Consider the following 15,135-nt stretch of genomic DNA (forward strand, 5'->3'; position numbering starts at 1 on the left):
CGCGCGATTATTTTGAATAGACAATAACGAACCAATTCCATTGACTTAGTTAGGTTAAAAGCGAACTTAAATTCTCAAATTTTTCTAAAACTTCTTAAAATTACAATTCTGATCCAGGTCTGGATTTTGAAGTTTTATTTGCAATCATTTCTCAACCTATCTAGACAGTAGAGATGCCCAGATTCCGGATTCCGAAAAAAAAAGCTTTCATTCCGGATTCCCTTTTTGGGACTCCGAGAAAATGTATTATTCCAGATTCAGTTTTTGTTCCAAAAATGGCATTCCTCTGCTAGACAGTTTCTGTAAAGTTTCCGAAAAACTACATTTTCTCTAGTAGAAGCCCACCCAACTTTGAGTTCAATTATCTCGATTCCTGTGAAAGTTATCAAAAATTTGTCAGCTAATAAATTGTTTATCATAATATGGCCAACGTTTTATCAGTTGACAGATTTTTGATATCTCTTATAGAAACCGAGATAATTGAGCTCAAAGTTTCTGGTTTGGGTGGCTTAATTATGGTTTACGGTAACTTGTATTCAGTTCTCTTTGTTGCTTCTGTATATTTTTAAACTTTTCTTGTTGACTTTTGTAATTTTTAACCATCATCATAAGTTATCGATTTTTCAGTAAAACAATGATCCAAAATCTCCGTTACATGAACATTTTGAGAATTCCTAAAAAAGAAGGTACATCTGGAATTAAGGAAAAAAAAATGAATGTATTAGAAAGATCTCCAATTTTTTTTCGTTTATTTTCCAGCAGCCCTCGATCCATCTGCTGATAGAATTTGGACAATTGGACAAATTATTTATCAAAGACACCACGACTTCAATCGATCTTCGCCTCTAAAACATAGTCGTGAGTTTTAGATTTTCCTTTTTGAAAGTGCAATTTGATTACTCACTTTTCTTGTGAAAATCCAATTTTGTGATAACCTGAATATCACCAATCTGATTTTTTCACCTGTTTCAAGTGATGTTGGGCTGAATCGCACATATCGAGTTAGCCAGCACAAAGTTTTTCTCTCAAGAAGGGAAAATGAATGTTTCAGAGGACAATGGAAGTTTCGACTACATCGATATGGTATCACAAAACTCGCTCATTTTGGACAGGTATGTACAAAAAATTGGGCGAATTTTAGGGTTTTTTGTGTTTCGGAATAAATCAATTAATATGGGTTATTGGAAAAGGAAAATGTTGTCATTCTTTCCACATTTCCTCCAGAATGTGTTAAAAATAAAAACTCAATTTGTGTTAATATTCTTTTTTCCACTTTCTTTCCCTCCTAACCTACAAATTCACCTTCTCCCTCTTCTCAACAGGCTCCGCCCACTTCATTCAATTATATTTCGGGGCTATGGGAAAAAGAGAAAAGCGAATAGGGGAGCACTTTCTCTTTTCCCGAGTCGCCACTCCCTCTCTATTGTTCTGATTTTTGTCTGATATTTCAAAAATAAATGTGGAAGCAAAGAATTATCGAAGCGGCTAGACGGGAAAAAGAGCGAGAACAAAAGGATCGGTGGAAGGAGATCACTAAGAGGCTTGTAAACAAGTAAGTATTAAGGAACATGTGAGATTTTGTTAAGATTCAGAAGTTCATGGTTAGTCAGTCGGGAAATGATCTTGGAACTTCTACCAAACCGAAAGTATTCTTTGAACTTTTGAATTCTCGGATTCGCATTTTTCAGAGACCCGTTGTGGTTAGTTAACCTTCATTGAAAACTTTTGCAAGACTCTGAAAAGCTAATCATAGCATTTTTCTACATTTTTAACTTCACAACCAAAAATTTTTTGACAAAAAAATCTCAAGATGATCGAAAAGACGCACCGTAAAACCTGTAAGAGAAGCACCTAACTTTGAGCCTATACATCTCGGTTCTTGTAAAAGATATCAAAAGTGGTCAACTGATAAATTGCTTATCATAATATCAAAAACACTATATCAGTTGACACATGTTTGATATCTTCTACAGAAAATGAGATAAGTTAGCTCAAAGTTGCAGGTTCGGGTGGGCTTCTATTAGAGGATGTACGATATTTTCGATTTTTAACCAATCTCAAAGTTTTGAACTAGGTAAAAACCAACTTTTTGAGAGCATTCCTCAAAATTAATTCTGATTTTTTCGTTGCAAACTTCAGAATTTTGAATTTCAGAAATTTTAAGTTAAAACTCTAAATCCAAAGATATTTTTAAAAAAGGTTACTGATCAAAACGGCTCCTGCGAAACGAATCCGTTCCTTTCCTACCCTAATTATGATAAGGCGTCTAGACATACAGAACATTCATTCCAAAAAAGTGTGCATTGACCCTAAAAAGACACCAATTAACCAGAAAAACGTAGTATGAATCTCCTTTTCTTCTCTCTCCATGTCATCCTTGTTTTGCCGCTTTCATTGAGAAAGAGAGCTCATCCATATTCATATTCTCTTTTAAAAAATGGAAATGGATCTAAAGATGAAAAGTCTCTCCCTCCTTTTCTCTCTCATCAAAAAGAAAAGTGTTCATTTCATTTTCCGTTCTTATTTTCATAACATTTCTATTTAACTCCAAGTTTTGAGATACACAAAATAATATCAAACTTGTTAGAAAACGAAAAAGGCAAGATGTGAATTTATGAGTTTTAGAGAAAATGGCAGGTGATTCTATTCGCTCTATCCAGTAACGTATTCACCAAGTTTCAAGATGCTAGGATTTCAGGAAAATCGTATGTAATGCCGAAGTTCCCAAATCTGGGATTTCTGGGCCTAGAAAGCAGTCAAAAGCTTCAAAGGATAATTGTTTTCTAACAGTCCATAATTTTCAGTAATCTGAAAACCGGAAAATAAATTGTTGATATTCAATTTCTTTCACCTGAAAACAAGAATTCAAATTAGTGTTTTTGACACTGGCTTATCTTCAAAAACCTTTTTTTAGCTTGCTACCTTTTTTTCTAAAAACATATCACAGACTCAAGTCCAATTCCCAGCTGGAAGTACATTAAATTATAACGTTCTTGAGTCATTCATCTATCTGAGCAAAAGAAACATCATTACCATGACGCTCAGAATCACACATCCCACCGTCACAACTTATCTATGTCGATCGAAAAAATCTCTTTAGAAATCCGCTTTTCCTACAAGCGGATTGCCATTTCGAACCAGTATTTAGTATTGCTCATCGAGTTTCTGATTGGAAAAAATTTGGAGTGCTAGTTTATTTTTGTGAAAACTTTTTGATTCAAAGCATTTTCTGAAACTTGTTTACTTGAATTTTTTAGAAGATACCGTAAAATCTGTACCAGGGATGTGCGTAAAATTTTTATTTTACGAATTTCGTAAAACGTAAAATTTTACGAATTACAAACTCGTCAAATCGCAAAATCCGTAAAATCCGTAAAAAACTGATTCAAATGAAAGAAAAACTGCATTTTTATCATTAAGCAATTGAGAAATGGTGTGCAATTATTTCAAACCGCAGAATTTAATGTTTTTGTAGGTGTTAACAATTTTCTGGATTTTTTTTCTAAAAAATTCTAAACTGGCGAAAAGACATTCAAAAATTGGAAAATATTTTTTGAAAACAAAGAAAATTTTTGATTCGAATTTTTTGAATACTATCTACTCAAAATTAAATCAAAAACTTGATCATAGATCTAAAAACTGCCAATTCTGAACAAAAACTCTGAAAAAAACACTTTTCCAGTTTTTACGAGTTTTACGGATTAAATTTTACGACACTCGTAAAATTTTACGAGTACCAAAAAATCCTAAAATCCGTAAAATTCGTAAGATTCGTACACGAAAAATCACATCCCTGATCTGTACACCACCACTTTCTTTTAACTTTATTTATTTCCTAATTTATTTAATTTATTTTGACCTAATTTATTTCGATTTCTGTGAAAGATATCAAAAATGTGTCAACTGATAAAATTTTAGTGATATTACCACAAAAATTTTATCGATTGACTAATTTTTTCTATCTTTTGCGGGAACTGAGATATATGTGCTTAAAGTGGACAGTGTGGGTGGAACTCTATTTTTGGATTTTACCGTAAAATATCTCTACGAAAGGCTTTAAGTTAGAATTTAGAATTTGCTTTTGAATCAAATACCTTGCAGTTGACAACTGTTTTAAACGTCTTTTCACAATTAAATACCGTACTTGAAATCGTACTTGAAATCGTTATCACTGAATTTAGAGCCGTACCCTTTCAACAAGAAAATCTGCCTTTAAAAAAAGCAACACGCAAAAGTATTCAACTACAAAAATGAACCTTCATTTGGGTTCTATATTTTCAGATACTTTAAAAACAATTTATCAATTCCTAATCTCTTTTGTAAAGCTCCAAAGTTACCGTAAACTCTCTGATAGAATGGCCCCACTTACTTACAACGTTGAGCCAATTTATCTCAATTTCTGTGAAAGATATCAAAAACTGGTTAACTAACAAAGTATTATTGATAATATAATAAAAATGTTGCGAGTTTACCACTTTTTGATGTATTTTACAGGAAACGAGCTATATGGGCTCAAAGTTGACGGTGGGCTTCCATTAGGGGAAAAACTCTATTTCAAAATTTAACTTAAATTCATGTTTAATTTTCTTTTTTCCTAGCAGTTTCGTTTTTCCAAAATAATTATTCCCGTAGGAATACAGCAAAACACAACGAGTATTGCTCATCTGAAGGAAGAAGATGAGCAATAATGTAGACTAATATAAAAAGAAGAATAAAAGCATTCTGTTTCATGGCAACGGAAAGGAAAAACATTTTGCCCTTCTCAGAATGATGCCCCAGAGTCTCTTTCATTCATTCTTATTCAATTTATTTTTTTTCTTTTCATTTATTCGATTATCAAAAAGAATACAAAACGGGGGCAAAAAGAGAGGGAGACAGAAGGATCTGATCCGAGGAAAGATTTTCTTCTTATTCTTCTTCTTCTCATGTCATTTCTTCTTGTTATGCACAAAACCAACAACACACCACATCTTTTCCCCCTTTTTTCCATACACCCCATACAAATCCCCTCTTTTCTTTTTCTTTCTTGTCTGACTTCTTATCATACTCTGGAGTCTCCTTCCTCTTCTTCTTTTTATTCCGTCTCCAGCACATTATCACATGCATATGTCTCCAATATAGAAGGCGTGAGAATTTAATTTTGATTCCGACTCCGTTTTGCATGCAATTTTGGGAATTACCTCGCCTATTACAAAGTACAGTAGGATTTAGGAATACGGATCTAGGAGACAGTAGAAACCTGAAATTCATTTTTATAGTTACTCATAATCTCAATGATCGTTATCTGTTTAAAATTGAGAAGCCATTGGCTTGCATAACAAATAAAATGACTTTTCTGCTTTTTGAAAACTAAATTTGAGACTGACTTTAATTCTAATTTTTGAAAATTTAGTTCTGATTTCTGAAAATTATTATTCGGTTGTTTTGTTTTCAACGCAGATGAGCTGAGCGATTCAAATCCAAAAAATTATAACACAACCTCTAAAAATCGCCCCAGAAAGCAGAGAAATCTCTATTCTTGTCCATTTGGAAACTTGTGAAACGTTCTGATTATGTTTCTGAATTCCCGCCAAAACAGAATGCTAGGCCGTTGACGGAGAGTTTTCAGTTTTGGCGGAAATTTTTAAAAAAAATATGAGAACCTTCCAGAAGTTTCCAGAAATGGGTTTCAAATTTTTTGCCTTTTGAAGCGATTTTTGAGATTTTTCTAACTTTTTTGAATTTTTTCTTCATTGCTAAATGAATTGAAATATTTCGTACTAATTTTGATGTATTAAAAAAAAATAATTTTTGGTTGAAGTCCTTCAAGTGACCGTAAACAATCTATTAGAGGGCCACTTTATGTTTTAATTTTGAACTCATATATCTTGTTTCCTGTAAAAGATATCAAAAAGTGGTCAATTGAAAAAATATTCGCGATATTATGATAAACATTTTGTCAATTTACCACTTTTATATATCTTTTACAGGAACCAAGATATAGGCTCAAAGTTGTAGGTTTGGGTAGCCTTCTATTAGAGTGTTCACAGCTGAATCTCGAGATCTTTGTGACGTGTTTATGCAACTTTTACCTTTCAATAAATCTAGCTAGGTTTGTCTCTCTTATTACAATTGTAAGGACAATCCCTATTATTCTATTCAACAATATACCTTAATCCAACAAAATCTCATCTCCCTTTATCACTCCTTTAACCAAATATCATCTTCTTTACAAAAATGATTAGAATACGATAGAAGAAAATTGAAAAAGAATAGAGAGCACAGTGAGAAGAAGAGATAATTGAATGAGCAATGTTGATGACCGGAAGTTTTGAATGGAAGAAAACAGGAAATAGGAGAGAGTCTCCCCCAAAAGAAGAGTTTCTATGCACTTCTTTTGGGAAATTTGGATTTTTCTGGATTCTAAACATTTAGTTTAGAACCATAAGTTAATTGTTTTGGTCACTTTTGTATTTATAATTCTTTTCTAGAGACCACAAAATAAAGGAAAATAAGAGACACTTTTGGAGACAATCGAGTGGGAGTTAATGACTTCTTCTCACCTTCCGGCCACATTTTACACATTCTTCTTTTGCAATATTTTTGATTATTCTGCTTGGAGACGAAGGAGATTAACACGAGTTTCCTCTCCAGTTTTGCACTTTATCTTCCTTTTTCACTTCTGATGAATGATGGATTATAGAAGACGTCGAACCTATTCTTTCAAAAAGATTCTATCAGATGATTTCTACCCATTAGTCACCCCCATATTCAATTCTTCATTTGTATTCTACATCGCTTTCTCGAAATACAACTTTTTGTAGACTCAATTTAATGTCTGACCCACTTTTCAACTCACTTTTCGCGTTATTTTTCCATTTCATTTACTTGGAGAAACAAAACCGACTTATTGAGCCATATGGGTTCAGACTTTTTTTGATTTTGGGATTCAATAGAATTTTAGAATAGGGAAGAAAACGACGATGCATTCATAAGAATTAGACGGCGTAGATCTCGGTGAATGGGGAATTTCGTTTTCATTTCAAAATGACCTTTTTAAAGTTTTCATTAAATATGTTGTGAGAATGTGACCTAAAAGTTTCTTATTACAGAATTCATAAATGTCCGTTTTCGGGTTCCGTGATTTTTTTCGTTCCGAATTCCGAATTCCGAATTTCGAGAAACTAGTTTTATTCCGGATTCTGTTTCGGAGTTCCGTAATTTTTTATTTCTCCGGAGTCCGAAATCCGAATTCCAGATTCCGAGAAAAAGGAACATCTCTGCAAAATGGGCGTTTTTCCCTGTCCATTTGTATCAAAAGTTACTTTTAAATACTGTGTTCTTCATTCCATCGTATCCTTTGTTTGCCCATCCTTACTACTTTCTCCTATTCCTTAACTTTCCAAAATAAGCACATTATTTTCCTGTAGCCATGAACTCGGCAATAATGCAAGGAGCCGCAATGGCTACGTCGCACGGAATTGCCCGTCTGAATCGACACAATGCACAGAGGAATCATTTTCATATTCCAACTGCCAATCGACTGTTTTATCAACTACAGACGGCATGCACGTCAGTGCGTTTTTTGTTTGGAAGAAAACCAGAAATGCTAGATTAGACTTGAATACTGAAATTTTATCGAGACCTAAAATCTGGATATTTTCAGAAGCACGGAAGATGAGCGCCGAACCATTCAGACGGATGACGCGACGGAGATGGGAATTCAGAAACCCGATTATCAGATGTACTGTGGAGAGACAGAAATTAGTGAGCAATTTATTAAACTGAATGTTGGCGGTCAAAGATTTATGCTTCGAAAGGAAACGATCCGAAAACGAGGTGTTGGTTAGTTATATCCTGGGCGATCCTTCTCAGCTGATTTTATTCTACAGGACGTCTTCTGGATCTTGTCAACAAACCAGTGGCAGATTCCAATGCGGACGCCTTCTTTAGTGCCACTTCGGAATTTTATTTCGAACGGCCACCAGCTTTATTTCATATTGTTTATCAGTTTTACCTCAATGGAATCATCCATCAACCGACGAATTTGTGTCCTGTGGACATTATTGAAGAATTGGAATATTGGAGAATCATACCTGACGAGTATTTAGCATCATGTTGTTGTGCGCAGCAGCCGGTAAAAATATTTAGAAAGTCTCAATTTTATGTTTCAAAAAATTTCAGGACGATGACGACGACGAGCATGAAGAGCAAGACAAACCAAACCTGTTCAAGACTCTGAAATTCGGTGAGATTCGAAGAACAATCTGGAATATAATCGAAGAGCCAGCAAGTTCTGGAAAAGCGCAAGTTTTCGCTGTCTTCTCAGTATTCTTCGTTTTGATTTCAATCAGTGGACTGGTTTTGGGAAGTCTTCCTGAACTACAAGTAGCAACGAAGCAGAAGAATAATCTGACTGGAGAGGAATACGTGGAAATGGAGCCGATGCCAATTTTGGGATACATTGAATATGTCTGCATTGTTTGGTTCTCGATTGAATATGGCTTGAAAATGTTGGTGAGCGCGGAACGGAGCCGAACTTTCCGTCAGCTTCTGAATATTATTGATTTATTGGCGATTCTTCCGTTTCTCATTGAAATGCTTCTTCTGATTTTTGGAATCTCTACGGAGCAGCTGAGAGATCTCAAGGGAGCATTCCTTGTAATCAGAATTCTCCGAGTTCTTCGAGTCATTCGAGTTCTGAAACTAGGAAGGTATTCAAGTGGATTGCAAATGTTCGGGAAAACTTTGAAGGTATTTTTCAGAAAGAATTACGGTAGTAAGTATTCATTTAGGCTTCTTTCCGTCAACTGGGAATGATGGCAATGGTTGTGATGACTGGAGTCATCTCTTCTCCACTTTGGTTTATTTCCTTGAGAAAGATGAACCAGGATCCAAGTTCCATTCTATTCCAGCAGCATGTTGGTGGTGAGTCTAACTTTTGAGATTCTGATTTTCTGTTTCATTTGAAATTTTTTAATTCAAAATGTTCAGGTGTATTGTAACCATGACTACAGTCGGTAAGATATGAATATGTTGTAATGTGAAGTGTAAAATACTGTAAAACCTGTAATAGAAGAGTCCCTAACTTTTAACTTTGAGCCTAATTTCCTCGGTTCCTGCTAAAGATGTCAAGAAGCTGTTAACTGATAAATTGTTCATCATAAAATTATAAACATTTTATTAGTTGACACAATTTTTATATCTTTCACAGAAACCGAGATAGATGGGCTCAAAGTTGAAAGGCGTGACGTTCTATTATAGTATTAGAGTGTACAGTATTCATTTCAATAACCCAATTGATGGATTCATTTTTCAGGGTACGGTGACTTGACACCCATCACAGTCCGTAAGTCTTTTTTTGATAGTTTCCAGTTGTCAACTCTGAAATTTTTCCAGCTGGAAAACTCGTGGCAACTGGAGCAATCGCTTGTGGAGTACTCGTTTTGGCTCTTCCTATCACTATCATCGTAAGTCGGTCAGAATTTGAAAAAAGGCAACTTTTCCAATTAGCTTCTATTAAAGACTCCCCCTTTAGGCTCAAGTCGCATTCTCATTGAAATCTCGAGAACGTGAGAGATTGGGAAAAAAGTGTGTTTGATATTTTTGGAATTGTTCACCTTTTTCAGCTTTTCGAGACATTTATAATAGAATAGTAAACCAGCTTGAGCCACATCTGGTAAATAAAAGGAAAATACACTACACTGTCCGTTTGTGTTCCGCCAGTGTGTCATTCCTAAAGGAACTAACTCTCACTTCCTTATTTTTAAAATTTTTCAGGTCGATAACTTTATGAAAGTGGCTGAAACGGAACGACCAGCCGGCGGAAATCGTTACCGTACATCTCAATATCCATCAGAACCCAAAGCAACAAAATCAGAGCAAATGGTTTTGAAAGTTGCCTAAATTCTCTTTTTTTTTTCATTGTCTGATGCTGTTTCTATGCGAAATATTCTACATAACATATTTCTGTACCTCTCCTGTCCAACTTTTTCTTCTTTTTAATTATGTAATTTTATTTTATAAAATTGTATTCAAAAAAAGAAAAAAGTTTTTAATATTCGGTTTTGTCTGGTTTGTTGGACCACATTTGGAATGGAAGAAGGTAGTTGTCGGCTGCCAAATGTTCCAACTTTCGGATGTCATCCGTTTTCGGATCTTTGAGGAAATCGTGGAAGGCTTTGTCATCAAATCCGATTTCAGCAGCCTAGAAAAAAAAACATTTTCAAGTAGCAAGCTGAGTTGCAGGGTTGGTCAAAACTACCCGGACTGATAAAATTTAGAATATTTTTAGACATAAATATCTTGGAAGCACGAAAATTAGTAGAAATTTAATTTTTACGTTCGATAAAAAACTACGGAAATTTTCAGAGTGATTCCTCGAGCCTAGATGTTGTTATCAATGTCCAAAGATAAACGGCATAATGTTCCTTGTGATTTTCATGAGATGAAGCAACTTTGAGAAGCGATAACTCACCTCAAGATTGATCAAATAATTTGAAACTTGGCCAGTTGAATTAATTGAATTGTGCACTCCAAAGTTGAGCCCAATACAACGCTTTACTCAGATTTTATGCTACTATAAACTTTAGTCAGGGTAATTATGCGCCAGTCTATAGAGCTGAAGGTTCACTAACTCAAAAGTGAAAATTGAACATTTAGAAAAAAAAGCAAAATTTTACAGTTTTTTGGTAACTGGTTATCTGCAGAACTACTCATTCGTCTATTACGAACTCAACATAAAACTGATACCAGCCACACTAACCTGTTGAGCAGTTGCTCCATAATAAATGGCATCAAATCTAGCCCAAAGACTAGCTCCCATACACATCGGACATGGATAGCAAGAAGTGTAGAGAGTGTGTCCGGAGAGATCAAATGTTCCTAGTGTCTTGCAAGCATTTCTGATCGCTGTCATCTCGGCATGCATAGTCGGATCCTTAGTGACCAGTACCATGTTGTGTCCCTTTGCAACCACATTCCCCTTATTATCCACAATTACGGCTCCAAATGGTCCTCCATCTCCACACTCTACTCCTCGACATGCTTCTGCGACAGCTTCTGCCATCAATTCTTTATGGTTTGGTGGAAGAGATTCATCATCAACTGATGGGGTCATTTTTGGGAGGTCTCTGAAAGTGATAGGGGGTTTTATCGTTGAAAAATAAATCAAAATAAACCATGTGTTCACATAAAAAATGAAGAGAAAAAAACGGAGAAAACGGAAAATTGTCGTTGAAACAGGACACTGCTGATTTTTTTCTTCCTCTTATCAGTTTTTGATTCAATTCTCCGTTATCAGTTATCAAAAAAAAAGCTCTCTCCATACCACGTGATTCTTCTTTTCACCTATTCTTTTCTCAAACACTAGATTAAATCTGATTAGATTGATAAGAAGGGGTAAAAGTTGGGAATAAAGGAATTTATGTAAAGAGAAGAAAAGAGAAGGTGATAATAAACTTTTTTGTTAGAGAAATCGAACAATTAGGTTGAATAGACTATATCTTATCTCGAAAAATTCGAAAACTATAGTGGTTTGATCTTTTTGGTTTCTAGACTGATAATGATGACTACCGCAAAACCTGTAATAGAAGGGTCCTGTAACTTTTAACTTTGAGTCAATTCATCTCGGATCTTGTAATAGATGTAAAAAAGTTGTCAACTGATAAATTGTTTGTCATAATATCAGAAACATTTCATTAGTTGACACATTTTTGGAATCTCTTATACGAGCCGAGATTTCAGATCAAACTGGACAGTGTATGGGCCCTTCTATTACATGGTTTACGGTATTTAGTATTCCCAAAAGGCTCTTTTTTTCAGGAACGGGAGTTTTCAAATCAAATTTAACAAGAGAACTGGAACCAAACATTACAATAATTTTGAACAAAAGTTTACAAAAGACCGAGTATGACAAAAACTAAAATTTCGAAAATTCGGAACTATCCTGGTTTCTTAACTTTCTGAGTTTTGGGTCTTTCAAAATAAAAATTTTGTGTTTGAATGTGTCTTGTGAAGTGGTTTAAAATGAACTCCAACACGACTAGATTTGGTGAAGTTTGAAAACTTCCGGAAATTTTTTGGGTCCCGCCGCGGAAAATTAAAGAAAAATGAATAATAATGAAACCTAGTCATGTTTAGGCTCATTTAAGCTTTTGAAACGATGAATTCGAATATAGAAATCAAAATCAAAGAAAAATCGAGGAAAAGGTTTTCAGACGCTTCATTTAAGTGTGCGCCGCCGAAAACGAAAAACTTGAGGATCGATACAGAAAGCGAAATCGTAGAAAATTTTCTCCTATTTATCGTCGTTTTTTTTGTACAGAAATGCCTCTACTACAAAAACAAAGCGCACTGTCAACGATTAAAAAACCTACAAAAAAAGGCAAAACAGATCTTTGATGCATAAAAAAGTGGCAGAATGAGTCATTGTACGATTTTACCACCACCGCCATCTGCCAAGATATCGGTCATATACAATACAATCAAAAAAACACTGCCTCCGTCTGCTCCAGCAGACACTTTTTATATACGAGCAGTGTCTCTTCTCCGTTTTTTCAATTCGACCTACTTAGCCGTTAACTGATAACACGTCATCTGAAGAATCAGAACCACGTGTTTTTAATGACAAAGTACATGGATTCTATTGAAAAATTAAAATTCTATGTTGCTCAATAATCAAGTTTATTTACATACACAATCTATTGATAGGACATGATTTTAAAAAATATCAAATTACAATCGGGAAGTAGCTGAAGAGTTGATAATGAAAAGTTGCTTGATGCTTTTGCCTTCCATTGATTTTTGAATCGCTTTCTTGTGATCAGCCAAGCTAACTTTTTCCATTGGGATTGATGTTAATTTTCCCTCCACAGCGAATTTCTGAAACCGAAACTGATATATCGTAAACACTCTGATAGAAGGCAACTCAAATCGTAAACTTTGAGCTCTTATATCTTGGTTCCTGAAAAAGATATAAAAGAGTAATCAACTGATAAATTTTTTACCGTAATATCAAACATATTGTGTCAGTTGATCACTTTTTGATATCTTTCACAGGAACCAAGATACACAGACTTGAAATTGACGGTTTATTAGAGTAGTTATATTATTCTGGTGCAAAACAAATTGGAGGTGTGGAAGAGAAAACGTCTTTGGCCGTAGACGAAGCTTGACCACCGTTAACTACCGTAACCTATTTTTTTAGGATTAACTGAAAAAGTACGAAAATCGAAACAAGAACTCCGGAAAATATCAATATTTTTAGGTTACGGTAGTTTTCGCTGTGGGACCTTCAGCCACATCCATCGGTGTCTTTTTTCGTTATGGGCATTCAGTCACTATGATAATACAAGCGTATGGAAAGGTTCCAGACTACAAAACCAACTTCTAGGGCTTTCAAACATGCATTTTCTGATATAATACATTTTGAAATTTAAAGAGTTTAATTTTTTCAAAAAAAATTGTTTTTTTTTAATTTTCAGAAAAGAAAATGCATATTCAAAAACCTTAAAACTATGTTTGTAGTCTAAAACCTTCCCATATTATAACGGTGGCGAAATTTCTGGTGGCGAACTGCCCCAGAGCCGTCTCTCATCCACAGCTATTTTCGTACCAGTATAATAGATAAAGTTCATTCTACCTGAACCTGCTCAACGCAATAATTCCATTCATCCAGATTCTCTTCTCTTCTTGCCCACATTCCTACAGCTACTCCACGAACTTGAATATCATTGAAGACAAGTGCAGATGTAGTGAATTCGTGTGCCTTTTTAGACATACCACCTGGAAATTCAATCATTTAAACAATTTAGAACTTACAAGTCTCTCACCATATGTAACACAAGTTCCTCCTCTCTCCAAAACTGAACTAATTTGTAAAGCACTTTTTCCTCCAACCCCATTTAGTGCCAACTTTGGACGAGATTTAATAGACTTTAGAAATTCTTTGGATGTTTGTTTGAACTCTTCCTCAGTGAATACATGATCCGCTCCAATTCTCCATAAATCCGTTTTCAATGCTTCTATATTTGGTCTGCTCCTAACGATGTTAATGCTCTTGTAACCAAAAGCTTTGCACAATTCAATCACACTTCTTCCAACTCCAGAGTTGGCAGAGTTTTGAATCACATAATCTCCTTTCTCCAGTTTTACATATTTCTGGAGCATTATCCATGCAGTTGGAGGATTAATCATGAGAGTTGCGGCAAGATCCTGACATCAACGATAGTAAGAGATTAGGTTCAGAAAACTGAATGTTACCAGAGGAATTCTATTATCCAGCTGAACAAGATCTTTATCATCGACAATACCGTTTTCAGTCCAAAATGGAGTTTCAGCTGAAAATATTGTGACATGATCACCAACCTTGAAACGAGAACCAGAGCCAGCCTGAAATGTTTCTAACTTTTGAAATGTAACGAATATAATAAAACCTTTATGACTTTTCCAACCCCTTCACTTCCTCCAATAACTGGCGGTTTGGTTTTAAGAGCATAGTTTCCTTGAACTCGGTTAATATCAAGCGGATTGATAGGAGATGCCAGCCACTGTACTAAACATTCCCCTTTCGAAGGTTCAGCTGGAATCTGGATCGTTTCCAGTTCGAGAACTTCTCTGGGATCTCCGAATTTCTTATAAATCAGAGCATGAGATTGGATAGTTTTCTGCATGGATTTCAAGGAATATTAATAGAAGAGAAGTGTTGATTGCGAGTAGAGTGTTGAATTGTCTATTTAGTGTTCCGTGTGTCTTGTTTTCTAATGATAAGAGGACTACATGGTAGCCTACTACATCGGGTGTGAAGGAGTTAGACTAAATGGTGATCCATCTTGGCAATGTGAGGGAGAAGGTTGAAGATCCATGGATTTGCATAGAACAAGTTTGAAGACAAGTATTAGGATTTCTGGATGAAACTTTGAAGCCCAAAAAAAAAAGAAAAACTGTTTTATGTGCCTACACCTTGCATCCATGTCAAAATCATTATGCATTCTATTATGATTATTATTATTGAAGTTTTTCAGTTAATCGAGTATTTCTGAATATTCGTCGAATTTCGATAATTTTGATAATTAAAGAACATCATCAGTTTTTTTTTCATCAATTTTTCTTTTGTGTAATAATGGGTTCTAGAAAGAACACACCAACTGGGAGGAA

The 15,135-nt window shown here is 34.9% G+C and overlaps 4 protein-coding genes across 4 annotated transcripts; 2 read left to right on the forward strand and 2 right to left on the reverse strand.

Moving 5' to 3' along the window:
* Window positions 1-634: 634 nt before the first annotated feature.
* Window positions 635-1,234, forward strand: CBG18229 (the record flags this gene model as incomplete). Its single annotated transcript, XM_002642198.2, has 4 exons — window positions 635-686; window positions 760-858; window positions 1,052-1,112; window positions 1,225-1,234. 4 exons carry the CDS (start codon window positions 635-637, stop codon window positions 1,232-1,234), a joined length of 222 nt encoding a protein of 73 aa, XP_002642244.2.
* A 6,177-nt stretch (window positions 1,235-7,411) lies between these two features.
* Window positions 7,412-9,885, forward strand: Cbr-kvs-4 (the record flags this gene model as incomplete). The annotated part of the gene is made up of 8 exons (XM_045243785.1): window positions 7,412-7,551; window positions 7,646-7,824; window positions 7,872-8,116; window positions 8,164-8,733; window positions 8,775-8,907; window positions 9,299-9,328; window positions 9,379-9,449; window positions 9,760-9,885. The coding sequence occupies 8 exons, from the start codon at window positions 7,412-7,414 to the stop codon at window positions 9,883-9,885; spliced, it is 1,494 nt and encodes a 497-aa protein (XP_045096420.1).
* A 148-nt stretch (window positions 9,886-10,033) lies between these two features.
* Window positions 10,034-11,098, reverse strand: CBG18226 (the record flags this gene model as incomplete). The annotated part of the gene is made up of 2 exons (XM_002642196.1): window positions 10,034-10,186; window positions 10,745-11,098. 2 exons carry the CDS (start codon window positions 11,096-11,098, stop codon window positions 10,034-10,036), a joined length of 507 nt encoding a protein of 168 aa, XP_002642242.1.
* A 1,616-nt stretch (window positions 11,099-12,714) lies between these two features.
* On the reverse strand, window positions 12,715-14,651 carry CBG18225 (the record flags this gene model as incomplete). The annotated part of the gene is made up of 5 exons (XM_045243786.1): window positions 12,715-12,861; window positions 13,622-13,764; window positions 13,812-14,193; window positions 14,242-14,370; window positions 14,415-14,651. The coding sequence occupies 5 exons, from the start codon at window positions 14,649-14,651 to the stop codon at window positions 12,715-12,717; spliced, it is 1,038 nt and encodes a 345-aa protein (XP_045096419.1).
* Window positions 14,652-15,135: the final 484 nt, after the last annotated feature.

Source organism: Caenorhabditis briggsae, assembly GCF_000004555.2.
Source record: "Caenorhabditis briggsae complete genome, chrIII, whole genome shotgun sequence".
Taxonomy (NCBI): Eukaryota; Metazoa; Nematoda; class Chromadorea; order Rhabditida; family Rhabditidae; genus Caenorhabditis; species Caenorhabditis briggsae.